The sequence below is a fragment of the Centropristis striata genome, chromosome 16 (assembly GCF_030273125.1).
Source record: "Centropristis striata isolate RG_2023a ecotype Rhode Island chromosome 16, C.striata_1.0, whole genome shotgun sequence".
Lineage (NCBI taxonomy): Eukaryota > Metazoa > Chordata > Actinopteri > Perciformes > Serranidae > Centropristis > Centropristis striata.
The window spans coordinates 8,318,843-8,341,092 of NC_081532.1; the positions used below are offsets into that span (position 1 = coordinate 8,318,843).

The 22,250-nt window shown below is 36.1% G+C and overlaps 2 protein-coding genes across 4 annotated transcripts; both read left to right on the top strand.

Annotated features, from left to right (window-relative positions):
• The first annotated feature begins 72 nt into the window (after window positions 1-72).
• Window positions 73-3,821, top strand: LOC131988161 (putative deoxyribonuclease TATDN3). Of its 2 annotated transcripts, none has more exons than XM_059353212.1 (10): window positions 73-211; window positions 298-330; window positions 412-485; window positions 1,134-1,218; window positions 1,865-1,927; window positions 2,035-2,144; window positions 2,559-2,614; window positions 2,703-2,815; window positions 3,114-3,194; window positions 3,406-3,821. In XM_059353212.1, the coding sequence occupies exons 1-10, from the start codon at window positions 158-160 to the stop codon at window positions 3,547-3,549; spliced, it is 813 nt and encodes a 270-aa protein (XP_059209195.1). In that variant the 5' UTR covers window positions 73-157; the 3' UTR covers window positions 3,550-3,821. The 2 variants fall into 2 exon arrangements, with proteins under 2 accessions (XP_059209195.1, XP_059209196.1); XM_059353213.1 differs by having other exon boundaries at window positions 82-211; window positions 3,117-3,194.
• Window positions 3,822-6,308: 2,487 nt separating this feature from the next.
• coq8ab (coenzyme Q8A, genome duplicate b) lies at window positions 6,309-22,148 on the top strand. Of its 2 annotated transcripts, none has more exons than XM_059353202.1 (15): window positions 6,309-6,329; window positions 9,136-9,257; window positions 10,783-11,091; window positions 11,213-11,279; window positions 13,356-13,430; window positions 14,249-14,374; window positions 15,528-15,613; window positions 16,278-16,418; window positions 16,506-16,587; window positions 16,748-16,841; window positions 17,668-17,809; window positions 18,770-18,877; window positions 18,992-19,057; window positions 20,138-20,224; window positions 21,566-22,148. In XM_059353202.1, exons 2-15 carry the CDS (start codon window positions 9,144-9,146, stop codon window positions 21,857-21,859), a joined length of 1,791 nt encoding a protein of 596 aa, XP_059209185.1. In that variant the 5' UTR covers window positions 6,309-6,329; window positions 9,136-9,143; the 3' UTR covers window positions 21,860-22,148. The 2 variants fall into 2 exon arrangements, with proteins under 2 accessions (XP_059209185.1, XP_059209184.1); XM_059353201.1 differs by lacking the exon at window positions 6,309-6,329 and adding an exon at window positions 8,195-8,486.
• The last annotated feature ends 102 nt before the right edge of the window (window positions 22,149-22,250 follow it).

Here is a 22,250-nt window from a genome sequence, read left to right on the forward strand (position 1 = left end):
GTGCACCGGCGGCGTTCAGCCAATCAGATCGATTGGAACGCCGCTTTCCCGGGCAACGCTGCGTTCTATATCAAGCGCTTCGGTAGTCCACGCATGCGCGGTCCGTCTCCCTTTACGGAAGCAGGCAATGTTTTGGTTTTGATGCTACGTTGTACACATGCATGGCTACGTTGACTGCCACTGTCATATCTCTGCGGGGGATTTTGACAAGGTATGTCACCTTTTAGAAGACACGAGTGTGTATTTTATGTCTGAAATGTCTTAGTAGGGGTTAACGTTTCCTCTTTTCGTTGTCAGGACATAGAAGAGGTGGTTGAGAGTTCAAAAAAGGTAAACAGTCGCAACTACAGTAAGAAGCACGGCCAGGAATAGTTTTGGTGTGTGTTTAACTTTTGCTTTATTATTTCACAGGCTGGACTATTGGCCTTATTAGCAGTAGCCGAGCATGCTGGGGAATTTGACAAGATTATCGCGTTGTCACAGAGGTAACTATTAAAGTGACATTATTTAGATATTTGAATGTATCTTCTGTCATTGTACTTAGGCCAGTCACGATAATTACTATATCGATATATATAATAACTATATCGATATATATAAATGGACACAATAGTTGTTTTTTTCTGAACTCAATATATTGTCGTTTACATGCATGACTTCTTGTGCTTTTTTGTGTTGTGTTTAAAGTAATGCTGCAAATGTTTGACAGGCAGTACGAATTGCTGAAAAAAATCATATTTCCCAAGCAGCCATTCCAACTGTTTATATGTTATTTTAATAATAAAATAATATAATGCATAATGAGTATCTCATTGCAATGTTTTGTTAACAGAGCCTGAAAGTCTATTTTATTTGTTTTAGTTGTAGTTTATTTGTTTGTGTTTTATTTATCTAGGATATATAATATTTATTTTTTGCACATTTCAATTCCAATGTTTAATATTCGAGACTCGAGATTTAAAAATGAATTGCTGTGGAAAAGGATGTACTTATTATGCTCTAATATCGTGATAAAACTTAAAACAACACGATACAACAATACTATCGTGATAGTTTCTGGAAATTTATATATCGTGCTAAAAAATTGTTATCGTGACAGGCATATTTGTACTGATGTTTTCACATTTTCTTAGGTTTCCAGGTTTTATTTTTCCCTGTCTAGGGGTTCACCCTGTTCAGGAAGTTTCTCCAGAGCAACAGAGGGGGGCTTCTCTCCAGGTAGGGTTGGGTTTAAAGGGTCGGCTCCCCAAACTCACTCACCTCTAGTAGATGTATAGCCAGCTGTTTTTTATTGTTTCAGTTGGTAAAAATTATATGAGTACCGACCCTAAAGCCATTTGAGGCAAATTTGTGATTTTGGGCTTTATCTATAAAAGTGACTTGAGTTGATTAGAATTTAAGATTTCCTACAAAGGCAAAGTGCAGTGTCCAGATTTTTACTAAAGTACTAAGTTAGCTTAGTAAACTGCCCTCTGGAAGGGATATCAGGAAAAGCACGGCGGATACAGCTCTGGTCTCTCTTTTTCCTCTCACGTTTATTGCATACATGCAACATGCGCAACAAACATCCACACAGAAAGTTATTGAGACCCTAGTTAGGTTGTTTACCTGAAATATGTAAGTTGTCACTTCTTCATGTAAGAGTAAAACTGTGCATAACTCATTGTATTACTGATTTTGTAGTTTATGCACTTTGCATTTGTAGGGAAGCACAACACTAAAATACAGCAACACATCTTTACAGAAACAATGTCCTTATTACTCCAGATGATCCACAGAAGATTCAATCAATACTTTCTGTAGGAACTAAATTAGCTACGTTATAGCGAAGGAATAAAGAATATTTTTTCTGTATTTCCTGCAGGATCTCGATGCTGCTCTACCAATAATAGAGAAATACAAAGACCACCTTGTGGCCATTGGGGAGGTAATATTTCACTATGTCTGATGTGACTTCATTGAATAGCAGTTAGTTGTCTTGGCTTTCTTTTGCATTCATGCTAGGCTAACTCTTGTATGTGTCTGTTATTTTAGGTTGGTTTGGATTTTACACCCAGATATGTCAGTGGTGAGACTGACAAAGACATCCAAAGGCAGGTCCTCATTCGTCAGGCACAGATAGCCAAAGAATTGGATCTCCCTATGTGAGTCAGGCTGTCGTCATTTTACTGGTGGAATTTGAAGTTTTGCAATTTTTTCCTAATCATTTATAGTATTTTAATTCAAGAAATCCACTTACATATGGAGCTAGATTAGGGTCAAAACTGAAATTTCAAGTTTTGATCTTCAATTTTGAAAAATACACCAACATATAAATTTTAAAAAATGAGTGCACAATTTTTTTCAACTCTGGTAATTCTTTCAAATACATTTTTTGTTTTTAATTTTTAACTTTCATGCGTTTCCTTCAGTTGCATGTTTTATCTTTTCAGATTCAGATATTATTTTTTTTTACAGTTTTATACAATATATAGTATACAGTAGTTGTACAATAACATGAAAAACTTAATTTGTCCCTCAGCCAACAGACTTCCATAATATTTTTATGTTTTTTCTAGAAATGTTCATTCACGGTCTGCAGGGAGACCCACCATCCAGCTCCTGAAGGAGCAAGGTAAATACCAAAGTTTAGATTATTTTATTTCTTTTTCTTTTTTCATATATTTTACAAGTTAACTGCAATTCCTCTGAAATTTCACTAGGTGTCGAAAAAGCCCTGCTTCATGCTTTTGATGGGAAACCGTCAGTTGCTCTGGAGGGAGTGAAGGCTGGATATTTCTTTTCCATCCCACCATCCATCATACGCAGTGAACAGGTACAAAAGAGCACCTGGTCGAGTTAGATTAACATTAACAAGCCACAAATACATTCCACATATATTCTTGTTTGTCATTTATATTTTTGAATAGACATTAAAACATGGATTTTATAGACATGGTTGCAGGTCGTTTGGATTTATTTGCATTAACCTTTTTGTATGCAAGTATTTCAAGTTTACATAACTGAATTACTGACACGATCTCTTCAGACAGCACTGACTTGTTTACTTGGTTGACTTTATCAAATCGGATGTTAATGATTGATGATGGTTTCTTTGTGTATTTTCCACCAAGAAGCAGAAACTTGTGAAACAGTTGCCGTTAGAGAACATCTGTCTAGAAACTGATTCACCTGCTCTCGGCCCAGAAAAGCAGGTAAAGGATTAAAATAACTGCCTGAAATCTAGAACCAGAATATTTACCAGTAGTTAATACAATTCATAGGTCTGATATACCTTTGTTCTTGTGATATTGCATGTATATTTGTGAATCTTTTATATTTCTTGCATGCTTTTATCAGTATAATTGCTAACATTTTATTTACCTGATCATACCATATCTTTCTTGTTCTGTGTCTTGATTGCAGGTGAGAAATGAGCCCAAAAACATCTGTATCTCTGCAGAGTACATCAGTAAGATTAAAGGAGTGTCGCTGCAGGAGGTGATGGAGGTGACCACACAGAACGCTCTCCGACTCTTCCCAAAGCTAAAATCTGCTATCAGACCCTGATAGAGTCTTAAAAGTTTACTTCATCAGTCTAGAATATCTTGAACTATATGTCGAGGTAACTTAATGTGGAAGTCAGATTGAACCATGATGCCCTGAAGTGTAAATCATTAAAAAAAAAAAAATTGTCAGACAAGGTGTAAATCAGTGCCGGAGCCACATATTAACAACAAAAAACACCAAAATGTTGGCTCTATAACTGGGTTTCAGTGCTGAAAGCCATTTATTTATCTCCGTTTATTCTTTAATAAAAGATGAGATAATTTAACACACAAGTTGGATATTTTTCATGTGTCCGATACATCTGAAACATCCAGCATTTCATAAACACCTTGTCATGCAACACAGACAACAGCTGGCATCCATCACAGCCGCTCGTTTCATTCATGTCACTGTAAAGAGAATAATCATTTTTTAAAATAGATTTTCCATCAACAGACCTAAGCAGAGCAGCGATATCATTATGCCAGCAATTTTAATGTCACTCATGCTATTTATTTTAACGATGCTGCTCTTTATGTATAATTAAAAGGTGAGTCATCCTTCACTTAACATCAGCTGCTGCAGCCAAACTCTAATGGCCCTGCATCAGTGGCAGTTCACAGCTGTATGAGGTATTGCTGCCTTCAAATGCTCCTCATAAAATCCTACGTTTGAGCTTTCATGTTCATCCTACTGTTTAATTTTAGAGTGTTTTACTGCTGCTAACACTTTAATTTGTTAATTTGTTATAATTCTTGTCACTTCCCACCATCAAATATGTTGACACAGCCCCACATATCAACTTCAGGCAAATACTGTAAATTTGTGCAGTAGATGTAGGAACAGTAAGTCATGTGCTCATGTAATGGCATAGTTTAAATATAAGAGTTTGTCCAGGCCCCTACATTTCCACAATAAAATTAGTGAAATACTTTTATTTTGTTCCAATTTCCCGGATTATCTTGTTGCAAAAAATAAATTAAAACTATCAAAAGTCTGTAGACAGTTTTTTTCATTAATTGAACATATAAGTTATGGTAAAATCTTTTTTCATTTAATCAGGTTAAGAGGTATATAATTGCAAGGTTAGAAGAAAATATAATTAAGGAAGAAAAACAGTTATACCATTAAACTATTTAGTCTGCATTTGAGGTCGTTGGCCTCTATATAACTTACCCATACATTTATAAATAAATAATTAACTTTTAATTTATTTATTTATTGATTTGTTCTTTAAGTAAATGTATAGTTTCTGAAAAATCTTAATTTTACTTTTATTTAAAATAAGGGGTTAGTTTGTGTCTTTGAACTTTCCACACTGCAATACAACAAAAGGTCAAGTAAAATAATTTTGAAATTAAAATGTATTAATGCAGATCAAAAACTTTTGTTTGTAAATTAAAAAAAATGTTTGCAAATCCAAAAGTTTTGATGCTTTTGAGCTGAATGTTGTGGGTGAGAATGTTAATACTTTTAATTAAAGTAGGATTGTAACTTTTGACTTTAACGCAAAATCAAAATCAAAATCAATCAAAATTACTTTATTAATCCCAGAGGGGAAATCCAGTTAGTCTGTTAGCTCTGTTAGAATGAGACAGCCTGATGTCTGTAGGAGCAAACGATCTTTTGTATCTCTCCGTCCTGCAACAGAGAGAGAGGAGCCGTCCACTGCTGTTTTTTTGGTCCATAAAGGTTTTGTGTAGCGGATGATCTGGGTATTTCAGGATGGCCTCGAACATGTTGACAGGTCATCTCTCCACCACCTCCTCCAGTGTGTCCAACCTGGCTTCAACCACAGAACCAGCTCTATAGACCAGTCTGTCCAACCGCCTTCATCTCTGTGTCTGATGCTGCCTCCCCAGCAGACTGCAGCAGAAAACACACTACCACCACAGACTGATAAAACATCTGCAGCATCTTACTACAGATGTCCAGAGATTTGAGCTTCAAGAAGAAAAAGAGGCAGCTCTGCCCCTTTTTGTAGAGAGCGTCTGTATTTAGGGACCAGTTAGGGCTGGGCGATATATCAATATAAAAGATACATCAATATATTTTTTAATGTAATATGGAATTAGACCATATTGCATATATCGATATATAGTAAATTTTTATCTTTCTTTATGTATAAATTCTGCCCTTATTAGGGTTTCTCATATCTAGTTCTTTTGTAATGTTCGTTATTCTTTTCTCATATAAATATATTTATTTCAGAAAAAGATTGGCTTATTTTATTTCATAGGCTATTTTTATTTAAGATATTTTTTTAATTTAAATGTGCACTTTATGGAGCTTTGGTTTTTTTTTTTTTAAAAGGTACTCCTGTTGCTATACAGTATTCATGTTCACTTCAGCGATTTCAATACAACTACTTGTGACATGTCATATTTGACTTTGACTTTGACTGAACATTTGTTCTTACTTTGCGATAAAAATTGGGATATATATTGATATGCAGCCTAAATATATCGGGATATGACTCTTGGTCCATATCGCCCAGTCCTAATCACCATGTCGTATACCCTTGGATACTTATAACTTGGCCCCACCTCCATGTCCACCCCACAGGTATTCACTGGCTGAAGAGAGGTTTGAACCTGCGGAAATCTATGATCATTTCCTTTCCCCTGATCATCCAGCTCCACTGGCTACCTGTTGCACCCCGCATCAAATTCAAATCTCTAATGCTCGCCTATAAAGTTGTCTCCGGTGCTGCACCCAGCTACTTTAACGCCCTGATTCAGACATATGCTACCTAACGACTGTTACGCTCTTCCAATGAACGGCGCCTGGCTCTGCCCCCCGTTGGTCCAAGGCAATCCAGACTCTTTGCATTTCTTGTTCCCCGCTTGTGGAACACACTACCAGTTCCTACCAGAGCAGGGGCGTCCCTCTCTACATTTAAAAAACACCTGAAGCTCTTCAGAGAGCATCTTCTCTAGCACCACACGATAATTCTACTCCTTAATGAATTATCACTAGCACTTATTGATGCACTACAGTAATGGCTCTTATCACATCTTGATTGTTCCTCTTTGTTCCTGTGAGTGGCTTTAGATAAAAGCGTCCGCTAAATGACTAAATGTTAATGTAGTCTTTGAGGTGTTGAGTAGGAGATTATAGTTCTTGTGACTCCAGTCACTGAAGGCTTGGAGTCACAAGAACTATTTCCTACTAATCACCTCATAACGTGGGTCATTGCAGTTCATTATACATTTCAACTTAACCCATAAGAACCCATGGTGACACGCATGTAACAAACACTTTAAATGTTCAAGAATCTCCCATATACAGCTTTATGCTTGACTTTAACTCATTAAGTCTCTTAGCAAGACTGTGTGACTGTGACAAGAAGTGACTTCTCCAAAATGTGGCTGTGACTGGAAACAGAAATGTGAAAAAGTAGCTAATTTCAAAAAGATTATTTTTTGTTACTAGGCTAAGTTTAAATCCATTTAACAATTCTAATCCATTAATGTCCTGTATTGCACTTAACCTGTTTTGACCATATTTCCTGAACAAATAAATATAAAACAAGTAGCAAAAATATCAATGTGACGTATACGTAACAAAATGGTAATAGGCCACTCAATTATTTTCGCTGTTTGAATTATTTTAAATTAATATATGGTCTGCTTTTCAATTTAAAGTACATTTGACCAAATATAAACAAAAAATAATCCTATCCTGTCACAATTTTGATATATGTTGTGGAGATGCAAAGAAAAAGGCAAATTTGTGTTTCTGTTAGCAGAAAAGTTGTCTAGTTTATTTATTTTAAATAAGAAATATCATAAACATAAATTCCATAAACGCCCAATGTAACGTATATGTAAACATCACAGATCTTTGGCATTTAGGGCGAGTATTCTATTTTATTTTTGTGATCCACTTAGTATGTGGTATATCTTATGGGTTTGGAGTCCAACTATTTATTGAAAATACACGTTTTATTTACAGTAATAACTTTATTTATATATGATATGTAGACAAGCTGAGAAAGCCAGTTGGAAGTGCATCATAGGAGCTTTCACAGTGTGCCATTTATGTTTTCTAGACCATTTCTAAATTGTGAATTTTCTTTCTACAATGAAAACTATAACTTTTTAATTTACATGCAAAGAGACTGTTTTGTAGTTTTATTATTTATTATTTTCTGCTGTTTGTGTGTACAAATGTTTTTTTAATGGTACATTTCCATAGACACCATTGTCGTTTGTTTGTATTTTCGGTTCCTGGCAGCTTTATACTTTAATTAAAATAAAATGGAGAATCTAACGGATAGCCAAGTTTGTGTGGAGAAAAAGGAGCCATGCATGTGATGTAAGGACAGACCATAGACTGAAAGATGCTAAACAGAGAAAGAAGAAGAAGAAGAAGAAGAAAAAGACTTTATTAATCCCACAATGGGGAAATTCATCCTCTGCATTTAACCCATCCTTTTTTACACACAAGTGAATTTAATGCATAAAATTAATTAATGCATAGGAAGTTGACAAATTTGAACCAAAATCTCCTGGACTTCAGAGGTTTAACTTAATTTATGTGTTCACTGAGAGGGGGGAAAAAATCATATCTTTGTGGTATCTTGTGAACGCAGCATGCGTGCGGTTGACGCCCCGCCCCGCCCGGACACGTCAGCTGCCACACACTCACTGGGCAGAAACCAGACGGGCCATGGGAGCGACTGACAGTCTGTTGAACCAGTGCGGAGGTTTGTTGATACCCGGAGCTCGCGCCTGAACTTTGCCTCATTGGCTCGTGTTTGTCAAACTCTCCTCGCGGGGTCGCCTCGGGGAAAAAAACTCCGCTTGTCCTTCAGCGTGTCGCTTTGCTGGAGTTGAGGTGTTTACAATAAATTGTGTCAGGAAGTCAAATCAAGGTGAAGGGAGGCTCGTGCTGCAGTCGCACGATGCTCACTGCACGCGCGCGGAACTCTGAGTTCTTTTGTTGAAAAGTTGGTGAGTAAAAGTTGAATTTCCTTTAATCATCGCTATTTCTAATCATTCTTCATTGTGAAAACTGTTTAATTCTTTGTTTAATGTATCGCATTTGTTTTTAAACTTTTCCAGTGCGCCTGTTGTTGTCTTTCTCTTATCACACAGCCCGCCACGTTAATGTTGCACTTTTATCAGTATTCGATTAGGCTGTCTTTCCCAAAGCATGATGTGGACATGGACTCATACACAAGCATGGGAACATAAACTGATGTTCAGACACTGATGAGCTCATCAGCTTCACTCTTCCAAGTCACCTCATAGCTTATTGGGATTGCATATTTTGGAGAAAATAATACAATTGTGATTGTTTTTGCCTGATTTGACTGCAAGATTATTCAGGTTAAAGGGGAATGATCATTTTTGTATCATTATTGTCATTTCAATTGAAAGTATAAGCAAAAGATAATGGGATTTTTGTGAGGATCTCTAAACAAAGATTATTTTTTCGCAATTATGTAAAATTTGATCTAATTTTTTTAAATTCAGTTGACAAATAATCCTATAATTTTGATATTGCACTTGTCAATGTTGCGATTTCAAATAAATGTTTATTTATTGTGCACCCCTAAGCGACCTGTTACAGAGACCCTGTTATTTCTTGCCTCTGCAGGTGTGAATATGAACACCATGACAGGTGAGGTGGTGGTCTGGAGGGGTCTGACCTGGATGAAGCAGGCAGCCAGCGGGAACCAGAGGCTGGTAAACTTCCATCACGCCGCCGGATCAGCAAGGGTGAGCGAGTCAGCTGTGATTTGGTCTTCATGCAGCTGCAGTGCCGGATAGAGTTTCACAAACATGCAACCCAGATACCATCTAAGTCTGTTTTCTGCAGCCGTCACCTCATCAGCACCATCAATAGAGAGAACAGGGTTGTGTAGCTGGTGATTTATAAAGTTGGATGGTGGACTTTTATGTGAAAAAAAACTGACTGATTAATGATTTTGTACTTTTTCTGAAAAGAAAAGCTTCAAAAACACATTGGAAACACATAGGGACAATGATTCTCAACGTTTTATCCAACAAATGTTTACAAAGCATTTTTCGATACTTTATTCTGTTGAAGTGTTTTGTACATTCTGGTTCTGCCATTGCTAACAGGACTTTCTGCATGTTTGCACGTACACTTACTCCTCCACTATATTGAGGAACAGAAATTGCTGTCACTGCTACATGAGTCATCACTTCCACAACAGATCCTGCAAATCCTGTATATGGCTGCCTGTAGTTTTTGCATGCTCTTGACAGCACTTCATTTGTCTTATTGTATTTTCATTTTGACAGTTTATTTTAACAGTACTTGTGTGGATGGGATTTTATTTCTAAGAATGAAGGAGGAAAATACCTGTAACTGTGTGTGCATGTCAAGTAGTGCTGTTTTTTTGGAGTTTGTTAGCTTCAGACTGAGCCAGGCTATCTGTTTCCCCTTGTTTCCAACCTTTTAGTTAAGCCAAAAATAACGTGGGGCCGGATTCACAAAAGTGTTCTTAAAATAAAACGTAAGAAAATTCTTAAGAAGAAAAAAAAAAAAAAAGATGTTTCTAAGAATGTTCATAAATGCTATTCATCATTTTTCTTAAGAATTGTCGTATGTCTTAAGAACTTCTTAGTTTTCTCACTTAGGACGTTCTAGCTGCCACCCAGAGAACTTCCATCTTAAATAATATGTTCATAGCGATTAATTAAGCTGTATCAAATACAAAAACTGCCTTTGTGATTTACTAAGAGTACATTGTAGTGTAATCAAGGAATAGGCCGACATGTCGCATAGACTGAAAGGACATTTCAGTTACATATCAACTGCCAAAATAAGCTGTATGTGATACATACACATAAAAAACTACTGTGACCGACTTCAATGAACACTGTGTTAACACTGTGTCTAGGGCTAAACTAAATATTAAAGAATCAAATAAATGTCATACAAATTTGTTCAAGTTAATAAATAAAGACTTATCTTTTCACTGTAGCTGTTTTAAAACTGGTGAGGGCTTCTCTAAAAGTTGTGAAGAAATATGAGAAGAAATCTAAGAACTCTGAGGAAAAAACTTAAGAAGAAAGTTAAGAAAAAAATAAATAAAGTACCAAATCTTCTTAAATTTTGTCTTAAAAGCAAAGTCAAGTAAAAAGTAGCACTTAAGAAGCATTTTTATTCTTAAGAATGCTTTGTGAATCCAGCACCAGCTTCATATTTAAAAGGACAGAAAGGAGTGGTATCATCTTCAACACCTACTCATATGAATGATGTTTTGTCGTACAGGAGATGTTCATCAAACATCCTAAAGTCTGCGTCCACAGACCCACAGCAGCACAGCTTCACAGATATTCCACTCTGGGAGCTTGTTTCAGCACCTGTGTCATTGGAAGTGTAAACAGCGGTCAAGCGACCTGCAGTGGACGACCCTGCACCAAGCGTCTGAGGTCCCACAGGGACTGGTCACACCGACTGTTCTCTGGACATACGAGGTTATTTAACCAGGACAACTCCACGGTGGGACGTCTGACAACAGAGGATGTTGATAAAGCAGGAAACACCAAGAAAACAGACTTTAAGCGGCATAGACAAGTGGTATTCACTCCAATACTTTCTTTATAATGATGAAAAATCTGTATTTCAGTGACAACATTGGACAGGATAATGTTTTTTTCACCATTAGTCCTTTAAGTTTAGTTCTTGTCTTGTATTTCAGCTCAGTGAAATGGCCAGAGAGAGGAAGGTGCCCATCACACGGATAGGAAGACTGGTGAACTTTGGAGGTAGGTGTGTTTACTGCTGTATTGGTCACATTACAGAATAAAAGCGACATTAATATTACTGTAGTCCTGGTTACCATAAAGGTTTGAGTTGCTCTGCAGCCAGTGTTAGATTACTGGGCAGCTGCCAGGTGCTGTGTGCAAAGTGTATGAATGTGAAGCAGAACATGTGCTCAGCAAAGAGGATTGTTGATTGTTTGTTTTATGCAACTTTACTCACCTTTGAGTCTGTTTGAAGTGGTTGACTTCATTTTTTGACCAGCGTTTTGTTTATATTTACTTCCTCTTCATTGAGTTTCCTGGTGCATTTCTGTATTTATTCATGCATAAAGTAGATTGATGGAATAATATCAAACTATTAGCAGAAAGGTGTGTTGCATCACTCAAAAACAAAAATCCTGCTCCTTAACATTACTTATGTTGAAGAAACTCAGCAGGGTATCTCTAAGTTTTAGATCATTGTTTAGACTGAAATTATACTTTTTAAATGTTTAGAAAATATTTTCTACTGTGTGTGTCTTAAGTAATTACCCAATAAGTTGATGGATTTATTATAGCAGAAAATTATTTAGCAAAAATTAGGTACTTTTTTTAGAACAAAATGCTCCAAATTAATTAGTTTCACCTTCTAATATAAATATATATATATATATATATATATATATATATATATATATATATATATATATATTTTTTTTTTTTTTTTTTTTTTTTTTTTAAATAAACTTAACCAGTGTTTCCCAGTCCTCTCCTTGCTCCCACAAGGCTGATTCAAATGCTCGGTTTGTTATCAAGCAGCATACGAGCCAATAATTTGAATCAGCTGTGTCAGCAGAGAGGGACCTGAAACATGCAGGACAAGTGGAACCAGGGAAACACTGAACTATTGAGAAAATGGGCAGCAGATTAATCAATAGTACAAATTATTAGTTAAGGCTAATTTGTTATATGTTTTGAACCAACTTAGTGTTGACCTCACTTTTTTATTTTATTTTACAACTACACAAATTAAATGACCCAGAATCTAATTTTGTAGCATTTAGTAACTCAAGATAACTTAATCTTCTTTTTTTTTTCATTCTTGTATTTGGAAATTATACGATTCAAAAAATATATTTTTCTTATACAGTCTGTCTAGTCTTGGCTGCTTGTTGAAAGGCTATGAGTACCGGCTGTGTGCATTTCTCTGTGATTTGAGCATTATGATATTTTAACAGTGTTTCTATATCGCTTGGACCTGCTTTATAATCACAAAAGACATGGAAATCTCACTTTTTACTATATGGGAACTTTAAATTGACTTTAGTTAACTTTGTGCAAACGACATTGGAGTGCCGTAAATGATGTCAACATGACAGATTTAATGTGATTTGGTACTCTCTCTCTGTTTCTCTCTCTCTCTCTCTGTCTATCCATATATATATATATAATAAACTATGCTACTAAATAAACTATGCTACTTTAAACTATCTAGAAAGTTTAAAAAATAAATATATATATATATATATATATATATATATATATTTATTTATTTTTTAAACTTTCTAGATAGTTTAAAGTAGCATAGTTTATTTTTTAAGCCTGTTGCTGCAGCGAAGTGAACACCAAAGCACCTAAGTGTAATTTTAGATTTGGATGATTGGATGAGAGGGTTTGCATTGATGGCCTCGGTCACCAGTTTTGGAGAGCTGGCCAGGCTGTGGGATGTGCTGAGTATCGGTAGCTGAAAAAAATTTTTCAAGAACTTTCCAGAGTCCTGCTAATATATAACACGTTGCCCACTTATGAGCAGTAGTATCAGCTGTTTCTTGGCCTTAAACGGCTCCTGAACTGTCAAAGGGTCCGAGTGTTGCCCGGAGAAATCAAACCACCTCTGGTTACTGATTGCTGTTATCACGACATTTGTTGTTGCTGCTGTTATCAGATGCAGAGTAGGTCATTGGTGAAGGTAACACCGTGGGCATTCATAAAAAAAAAACAATTGCCATATGAATGATGTTAACGTCACCTTTTTTTAAGAGTTTCTGTTATTTCAAAGAAAGTTTCTGAATCGTATTTTGTGTTATTTTGTTTTTGCAGGTCTGGCGGTTGGACTCGGCTTTGGGGCGATCGTTGAAGTGGCCAAGAAGAATTTTTACCCCCAACAACAGAAAGGTGATAAGAGGAAGACTTTTTGTTTTATTGCACAAGTGTGTTAATGATCATAACATCAATATAAAAAGCAAACATGGTTTATGTGACTACTCTAAAATAACTCAGTCTACATTTTATGTTGCATGTCAAACAGGAAAATGTCATACTGTAGTGTATCACAAAATAAGTCAATGTAAAGTCATAGTATAGTATGTCATTATTTTTTTCCATAAAACTCACAGCATAGTATGTCTGTCGTGTGTGTATATATATATATATATATATGCCCTTCAAAATGTGATAAATAGTCATACTATAGTATGTAATTTGAAAGAAAATGTATAATGCATTGAATTATCATTTTAAAAAGTCAGTACAGTATGCCATTAAGAAAATCACCAACAAATTAAGAAATTATTTTAAAAAATCATGACATAAGATTTTCATTTACAAAATCATAGTATAGTGTGCCTTAAAAAAACATAACAATGTCAGAATCATAAATGCCATAAAAACTTAACAAAAAGTTATACTAAAGGATGTCAAAAAAATATCAACAATGTCCTAGTTTCAACACATCCCATAACATATATGGTTTTTAAGAATATTTAAATTTTAAAAGGTATATTTCGCAGAATAACTTAATTGACAAAGGTTCCTGTGCTGATAGATATGGGAGTATATAATATTATCATTTATACTAGAATGGAGTCTTGCATTAGATTAATATAAAAAAGCATTTATTTGTATAACATATGTTGACATACAACTGCACATGCTTCAGTGTTTTTATTTTATGAAATCAATGAAGGTTAATTTAAATTCTCTTTATTTTATAGATGGTAAAAAACCTGTTCTGTCCTCGAGTGCCTTCCTGTCTGAGGCCAACGCTCAAAGAATCGTCCGAACACTTTGTAAAGTCAGAGGAGCAGCTCTGAAACTGGGACAGATGCTCAGTATTCAAGGTGAGGTACAGTCAGAAATGTCACAGGAAAAGGAAGTGGCCTTCAGTGATGCAGTACCACACACACACACACACACACACACAAACAAACAGTGCCAAGGCTCGTTATGGACAGTAATTGCATCAGTGTACACATGAAGGTTCAGCTTTCACCGGAGACTAAACACAGACGGCAAACCGGTGATTGAGATTCCCAACAAGACTTCATCATGTTTCTGATTTGGACTCACCGGGAAACAAACAGCAAAATGTCATCACCTAAAATAAACCTCGGGCCAGCTGAACACAATAAGTGCCATTCCAGTCGAGTTATTGTCGGCAACTGAGGCTCAACTGACACTTAAAACAGCAAGCTTACTCTACAGTGTTGTTATGTCCTCAGACGTCCACAGTGGACGGAGGAAACTATGTATTTACTGCACTTAAGGACACCTTTGAGGTACTGGAGTATATTTGCTGCGCCTCTGTACTGTCAATACATTTAAAAAAGGCAAATATTTTACTTTTGCTCTACTTTTTACCACATTTATTTGATAACTTAAAACTCTTCTCTGCAGATTCAGATTAATTACATAAAATATAACCAATACAGTAAATTATGTTGTATTATAGATTAAAAATAATCTTTATTGATCACCAAGAGGTAATACACAACCACCCTCTAGAAATTTGAATGCAGGACACTAATAAACCAAGCAGCGGACCTGGAGACACGGACCATTTTCCATAGTTGCTCCACCCTCTGGAACTCCGCCAAAACACATCCGTGACTGTACTGACCTGCCAACCTTCACAAAAACTCACAAAAACTCACTTATTCAGAATGGATTTTAATGCCTGACTGCTTTTAGTTATCTTGTGTTTTGTCTGCTTTTAAACTAGTTTTTAAAAAGTGCTTACAAATCTGTAAAGTGTCTTTGATCATCCTGAAAAGCCCTCCATAAATAAAATGTATTATTATTATAAATAATTGTTACAGATATTTCTACATGTACTGTACTATGATTTATTAGTTTAGATTAGTTTTGCTGTTGTCTGCCTTCTTTCAAATATAAGAAAATGAAGAAAACCAGGGTGGTCTAATCATTTTTTCCATGACTGTACATGAGGTTTTAAACATTGCATGTGTAACTCTGTACTTTCTCTCCCCTCAGATGACGCCTTTATTAACCCCCAGTTGGCCAAAATCTTCGAGCGTGTTCGTCAGAGTGCGGACTTCATGCCCTCTAAACAGATGATGGTACAGTGTGCAGAGCCGCAGTTAACCCTTAATAGGGCACTCATTGAAATACTTGCAAATTCCAAATTTCAACCCTAGAGAATATTGAAGGATATTAGATACTGCCAGAATGTGTAAAAAACATACAGACCCGGGGGAGGGGGCTGATATTTTGAGAAAAGAGTTTACCTGATTGAAGTGGCAAATCTACGAGAAAAAAGTTGTTTTTTCCACTTTTTTGTCGTAAATCTGCGACTTTTTTCGCGTATATTTGCCACTTTAAATCTCTTAAATCTGTGACTTTTTTCTTATTCATACTTGGCCCTAATATGCCGTCATAGTCAAGTTCTCCTGGTACAAGTCACTGAAGAATAACTCTGTTTGTACGACTGTTTCTTGCAGTTTTTTTTCTAAATTTTTCATTTTTACATTGGAGGTCAAGGTCAATAAAGTTAATATAATTATATTATTATCATACTGATTGGTCAGATGTCATGGTGTCACTGTCTGTGACGTAGCCTGATCTTTGCTGATTAGCTGAAGAAATCTATGTGGTTCTACGACCAAACAGAGAGACATTTTGATATCCACTGAAGTTACCAAATATAGTTATTCGCCCGATAAAGGGTTAACGCCACATTAAACTCATTAGTCTCCACTTCACAGATGAACTTTCTCTCTGCAGAAAGCCATCAGCAGCGACTTTGGCCCAAACTGGAGAGACGAGCTGGAGTACTTTGAGGAGAAGCCGTTTGCTGCGGCGTCCATCGGTCAGGTGCATTTAGCGAGGCTGAAGGACGGCAGAGAGGTCGCCATGAAGATCCAGGTGAGATTCAGGAGGTTTTCACAGAGATAAAGCACAGACTGTTACAAAACACAGCAAAGAAAATCACAACCTTGTGTGTTCTTTCAGTACCCCGGGGTCGGCAAGAGTATCGACAGTGACGTGAATAACATCATGACTGCTCTGAGTTTAAGCAACGCGCTCCCTGAAGGTAACATTGTTGCAGAGCGTCTTATCATTCCTGTGATAACAGCTGCTATTGTCTGATGTTGGTAACCTCCGCTACGGTCAATATACTTTCCCCTCTCGAGCAGCTTGAATGTCATGATTTTCAGCTTTTCAACATTTACCCTTTTTTTGTTCTTTCGCAGGTCTGTTTCCTGAGCATCTTATTGAGGTCATGAGCCGGGAGCTGGCGCTGGAGTGTGATTACATAAGAGAGGCTAAATGCGCCAAAAGATTCCAGTGAGTTGTTCACACGTATTCTCACGACATGGATCCTCACTGGGGATCAGTGGCTCTCAACACTTTAAACCCATTGAAATGAAGCAGTAATTTCCTGAGAAGTGTCTACAGGTGCATCTCAATACATTAGTTTATCATGGAAGAGTCAAATAGCCCCAACCAAGTGTTGAGTCATATAGATGGACAAACTTTTCAGAGGCCAACATTTCCATATTAAATATACTTATTAAAATTGGTCTTTTGTAATATTAAAAAAAAATTGAGACACTGAATTTTAGGTCTTCATTAAATGTAAGCCATAATCATTATAATTAAAATAAATGAAGACATGAGATGTTTCATTCTCTGTGTAATGGATCTATATAATGTGTTATTTCCACTTTTTGAATTGAATTACTGACATAAATAAACTATGATATTCTAATTTATTGAGATGCACCTGTATAAGCTGTGAGCAGTTTGATAAAAAAAAAAAAAAAAAAAAAAATCTGCTTGTTAAGAATAATTTATATCCTTCCATGTATTTTTACCTCAATTCTGTATTGCTTGGATATCCTTAGTTTTATATCTTTGTCAATCATTCACTGCTATAATATGACTTTTTAATCAAATTAAGACATACTATACTGACTTGTATTATTATGCAACATGCTATACTATCTTCTCATTTAATTCTCAAAGGAAATAAAGTGAAATTTTCCCCAAATTTTTCTTTTAAGACCTAAAAACATTCTCACGCTGATAATGGCCGTATTCTCCTGTGCACCAGGATCGTCCTTTGCTGTTGACATTTTTAACTTTGTTGTTGTTTGTTGTTGTGTGGCAGAGAGCTGCTGAAGGATCACCCGTACTTCTACGTGCCCGATGTGATTGACGAGCTGAGCAGCGCACACGTTCTCACCACAACGCTGGTGCCCGGTTTCCCTCTGGACCAGGCCACCGACCTCCCGCAGGAGCTCAGGAATGAGGTACGCCAGCCGTGAACTCTGCACCGCGTACAGCACAATTTACACCTCCAACGCTGCCGACGTGTTGGCAGCGTTGGAGGTGTTCAGGGTGATGTGCCGAATGCAGAAACAAAACACCTTCTATAGCCCCAGAGGCATGTCAGCACAATATTAAACTGTCACAACACACAATTCATCAGTTTCTATATACAGGTGCATCTCAATAATAAATTAGAATATCATAGAAACGTTTATGTCAGTAATTCAAAAAGTGGAAATGAGAAATGATCCATTACACACAGAATGAAACATTCCATGTCTTAATTTATGTAATTTATTCTAATTATAATGATTATGGTTTACATTAAATGAAGACCTAAAATTCTGTGTTATTTAAATATTACAAAAGCTTGAAAAAAAAAAAACTTTAAAAACTATGTTTAATGTGAAAATGTTAAAACATGGGTCTCAAACTTGAGGCCCTCGTGATGATATTTTGTGGCCCTCACCTTGATATGAAAGTTTAATGTGAGTTTTATATGAATGGCACTTTACCGTGTTGTGTGTGGAAGGTCCCTTTAATAACTTTTCTTTTTTTAATTTTGTGTCTTTTTTTAAATAATTTTGTGTCTTTTTTGGTAATTCTGTCTTTTTTTTTTGTTATTTTGTGTTGTTTTTTTTAGTAATTTTGTGTCTTTTTTTTGTCATTTTGTGTCTTTTTTTTGTCATTTTGTGTATTTTTTTGGTCATTTTGTGTCTTTTTTGGTAATTTCTATGTCTTTTTTAGTAATTTTTTCCATTTATATGCACTCTACACTTGGTTGGGACTATTTGACTTGAACTACTGGAAATTGACTTTTCCATGATAATTTATTGAAAACGTATTTATTGAGATGCACCTCTCCATGGAGCGCTATTTTTCCATCGTCACAATGACCTTTTCAGTTGATCCTCTTATCTTTCTGCTTTTTCTTTTCATAGATTTGCGAGCAAATCTTGATTTTATGCTTGAGAGAGCTTTTTGAGTTCAGATACATGCAGACTGATCCAAACTGGTCCAACTTCTTCTTTGATCCACAAACTCACAAGGTCAGTTTGTCTCAATCCCTTCATTTAATCAGCACACTGTTAGAACATTTCATACTCCGCCACCCCGTTCTTTAAATACTGAGACGGCCTTGTTTTTCTCCTTCATGTGTTCAGGTTGCACTGTTGGATTTCGGAGCCACGCGGGGATTTGATAAGAGTTTCACTGACACCTACATTGAGGTGAGAAGTTGCAGAAACACTTTATTTTATATTATGAAACATTTTCTCATTACTTCATACCAAATTCTGTGTTCTCAAGACACTTTTCTTGTAATAACACATTTAATTGTATCTTGTTGGATCACAAAGTTATTTAAACATGTTTATACCCCATTTCATATTTTAATATAGTCTGGGCAAGCACGTTTCCTACTACACTCCACAGAATTTTGGATGTTCAGAAACATTTTGTGAGGATGGCAACCCGATCTGATTCACATGCCTCATCTGTACCTCTTTTTTAGAAACTACAGATACTTACATGACATCAATATCTCCAAAAATGTGTTTTAATTTATCAGGTATATCCAGATCATGAAAACTCTCCAGAGCACTTTAAGACTTATTTTAAATGTAATTCTCAGGTTCACTCTTATCCAACGCATCATTCTTTGGATCTTCAATCGTCAATTTATTGTTAAATTTAGGGGCACCAAATTATTCATTCCCATCTGGCAAAGAACTCCATCTCTATAAAATGTTTCAAAAGATGTCCATTTAACTGCTGTTTTAAAATTCTAATTCACACACAAAAACACTTTTATATCATGTTCATGTTTTTGTTATTGTTATTATAACTTGTTGTTGATGTTATGTTTTTTCTATTACCAGTTTGTTATTACTTTCTTATAACTATAACATTTTAGGTGGAGGCTTTAAATAAGCTCATTTGGGTTTTCTGCCTCCTTATTTATTATCTTTGTCATTTTTATCTAATTCTAACTATGCAAAATAAATAAATAAATATATAACACACAAACACAATTAAAATCCATTCAATGCTAAAGAGAGAAGATATTCTCGTTGAATAGAAAAAGATTCACAATGCCGGTTTATTATACGTTTTATTACATGTTTGTGATGAGTCATTGAATGTTTTGTAATAAAAAAAATGTCTTGTAACATAAAAGTTGTTTGGAGGATCATGCAGGCAGCAATGCAGTACATGAAAATGTTGAAATATTTCATAGAAATCCACAACTTTTTTTTCATGCATGCAAACATTTCACGCTGAGTTTAATTTCTCCTTTATCTCATCAGATCATTAATGCAGCTGCAAAACAGGACAGAGAAGGTGTCCTGCAGAAATCCAGAGAAATGAAGTTCCTCACAGGATATGAGTCAAAGGTAAAAATATCTTAACAGTGTGTAATCACAGTGACCTTTAGTTTAAGAACAACAGTTAAGAGGTAGTTGAGTAGTTGGGACTTTCTGTTAAACACAAAAACCTTCAGGAGAAATCTCACCTCTAGACCCAGAGGTCGAATAAGTAATTAGATCCTTAAAAGGTAACAACCACAATCAAAAAATACAACACTTGTATATAAAAGTCTTGTATCAAAAATAAAAGTACTCACAAAGCAAAGTGGCCCCTTTCATTAATCTATTATATTTATATCATATTAGAGTATGCCTGAAACATGAGGTTATAGTATAGTATAAATAAATAAATAATAATTACCCTGGTAGGACCATCCTATCACGTGAGCTCTACACTCCCCGGGGTCTGTCTTCTCAAACTCAATGAGGATTTTCAATGGGTTTGTGGTTAGATGCCTGAAATAAAGTCTGTGGTTAACACAAGCGGAAGAGATGTTCGCTTTTAGTTTTACAACATAAAATACGTTAGGAAATACCCCACTTGTGAATTTTTACGTTTTTATATGTCCTTAAAAAGGCGGTTGTTAACAAGTAGCTAAATGAGTCTACGGTGGTTGTCGGGGACATTAAACATCATCAGGCCGGACACGGACGGGAACTCTCTCACTAGTCCGCCTCACAGCCTCTAGTCGTGTTTTTCAGTGCTCTTGCAAACTCTTGTTGATTATGTTCATAAACATTTTATTAGGCTACGGTTTTGCTAGCTTGTTTTAACTGCTGGTCAGCTTGTCAGAGACTGAAGCACCGTGGTGTAGTTCGCTATAGCGTAACGTTAGCTTTTTACTTCTGTCGACTGCATCAACAATTCAAACATCATAAAAGTTCATTTGTGAAGATTATCCTGCTGAACCAAACACATAAGCATCAGAAACGTGTGTTTGCCACAGAGCTTATTTTCTGCAAAAATCCCATTGGATAATTCTCAATAGACCCCATGGTGATGCTACTTCTGGGTTGGCCTACAAAAATGCAATACCATTTAGTTTCCTCTCCATGGTATTTTACACTATTTACAGCTGGAATAGGGCCAGACTATCATGTAGAGCTCACATGATAGAAGGTCTTACTAGGCATTCAAAAAATTTCAAAGTATTGTTTTACAAAATGTCAGAAAAATGCAGCATGCCATACTTTGACTACCCCCCTTTTTAAGCTTAGCATGTTGCATGTCATTTCTTAAATCTGCACACAGTGTGTAAAGACAGATATGTTGTGTTTTAGGGGCTGAAGGTTCTGTTTCTTGTCTCGGAGCTGTTGAACTTTTGGTTGAAGCCTGTTGTCTAATTTCTTTTCTTTTTCTGTCATTAGTCGATGGAGAACGCTCACGTGGACGCAGTGATGATCCTCGGCGAGGCCTTCTCCTCCGTGGAGCCCTTCGACTTTGGATGTCAGAGCACCACAGAGCGCATCCACAGGCTCATCCCCGTCATGCTGAGGGAGCGCCTCACGCCGCCTCCCGAGGAGACGTACTCCCTGCACCGCAAGATGGGCGGCTCCTTCCTCATCTGCTCCAAACTAAAAGCTAAAATATCCTGCAACAACATGTTCCAGGAGGCGTACAGCAACTACTGGAGGGACGGACGCCCCGAGTCCACAAACTAGCTGAAGACTGGCCTTTAACTCTCGTGTTTCTGGTATGTTGAACAATTTAACTCAAACATTCAGAAGGTATTTTTGTGCGACCTGGGCCAGGAGAATTTTTGCGTTTTTACATCTCATCAGGTAAACAAAAAAACAATAAATCTGAATAATATTTGCCAATTAAGAACAATGTAGTGTGTGACTTATATTCCATGACTCCCATCCAAACTAACATAAGTATTGTTTGAATGAATTTAATAATTGTGTCTACATTCTGAAAATAAATTGACTCTGATGTTGCAAAAACAAATTTGCATTTTTTGAGAATGCACATTTTTATTTGAACCTTAAAAAGTACTGAAAGGCTCAAATATTTTTTATGAAAAAAAGCTTAATGTAAATGAAAACATTT

Coding starts and splice junctions, on each gene's coding strand:
- LOC131988161 (XM_059353212.1), top strand. CDS start 158: ATGCATGGCTACGTTGACTGCCACTGTCATATCTCTGCGGGGGATTTT. Junction 331..411: donor TGGTTGAGAGTTCAAAAAAG/GTAAACAGTCGC, acceptor ATTATTTCACAG/GCTGGACTATTGGCCTTATT. Junction 1,928..2,034: donor ACCTTGTGGCCATTGGGGAG/GTAATATTTCAC, acceptor CTGTTATTTTAG/GTTGGTTTGGATTTTACACC.
- coq8ab (XM_059353202.1), top strand. CDS start 9,144: ATGAACACCATGACAGGTGAGGTGGTGGTCTGGAGGGGTCTGACCTGG. Junction 18,878..18,991: donor TTGATCCACAAACTCACAAG/GTCAGTTTGTCT, acceptor TCATGTGTTCAG/GTTGCACTGTTGGATTTCGG. Junction 20,225..21,565: donor TCACAGGATATGAGTCAAAG/GTAAAAATATCT, acceptor TTCTGTCATTAG/TCGATGGAGAACGCTCACGT.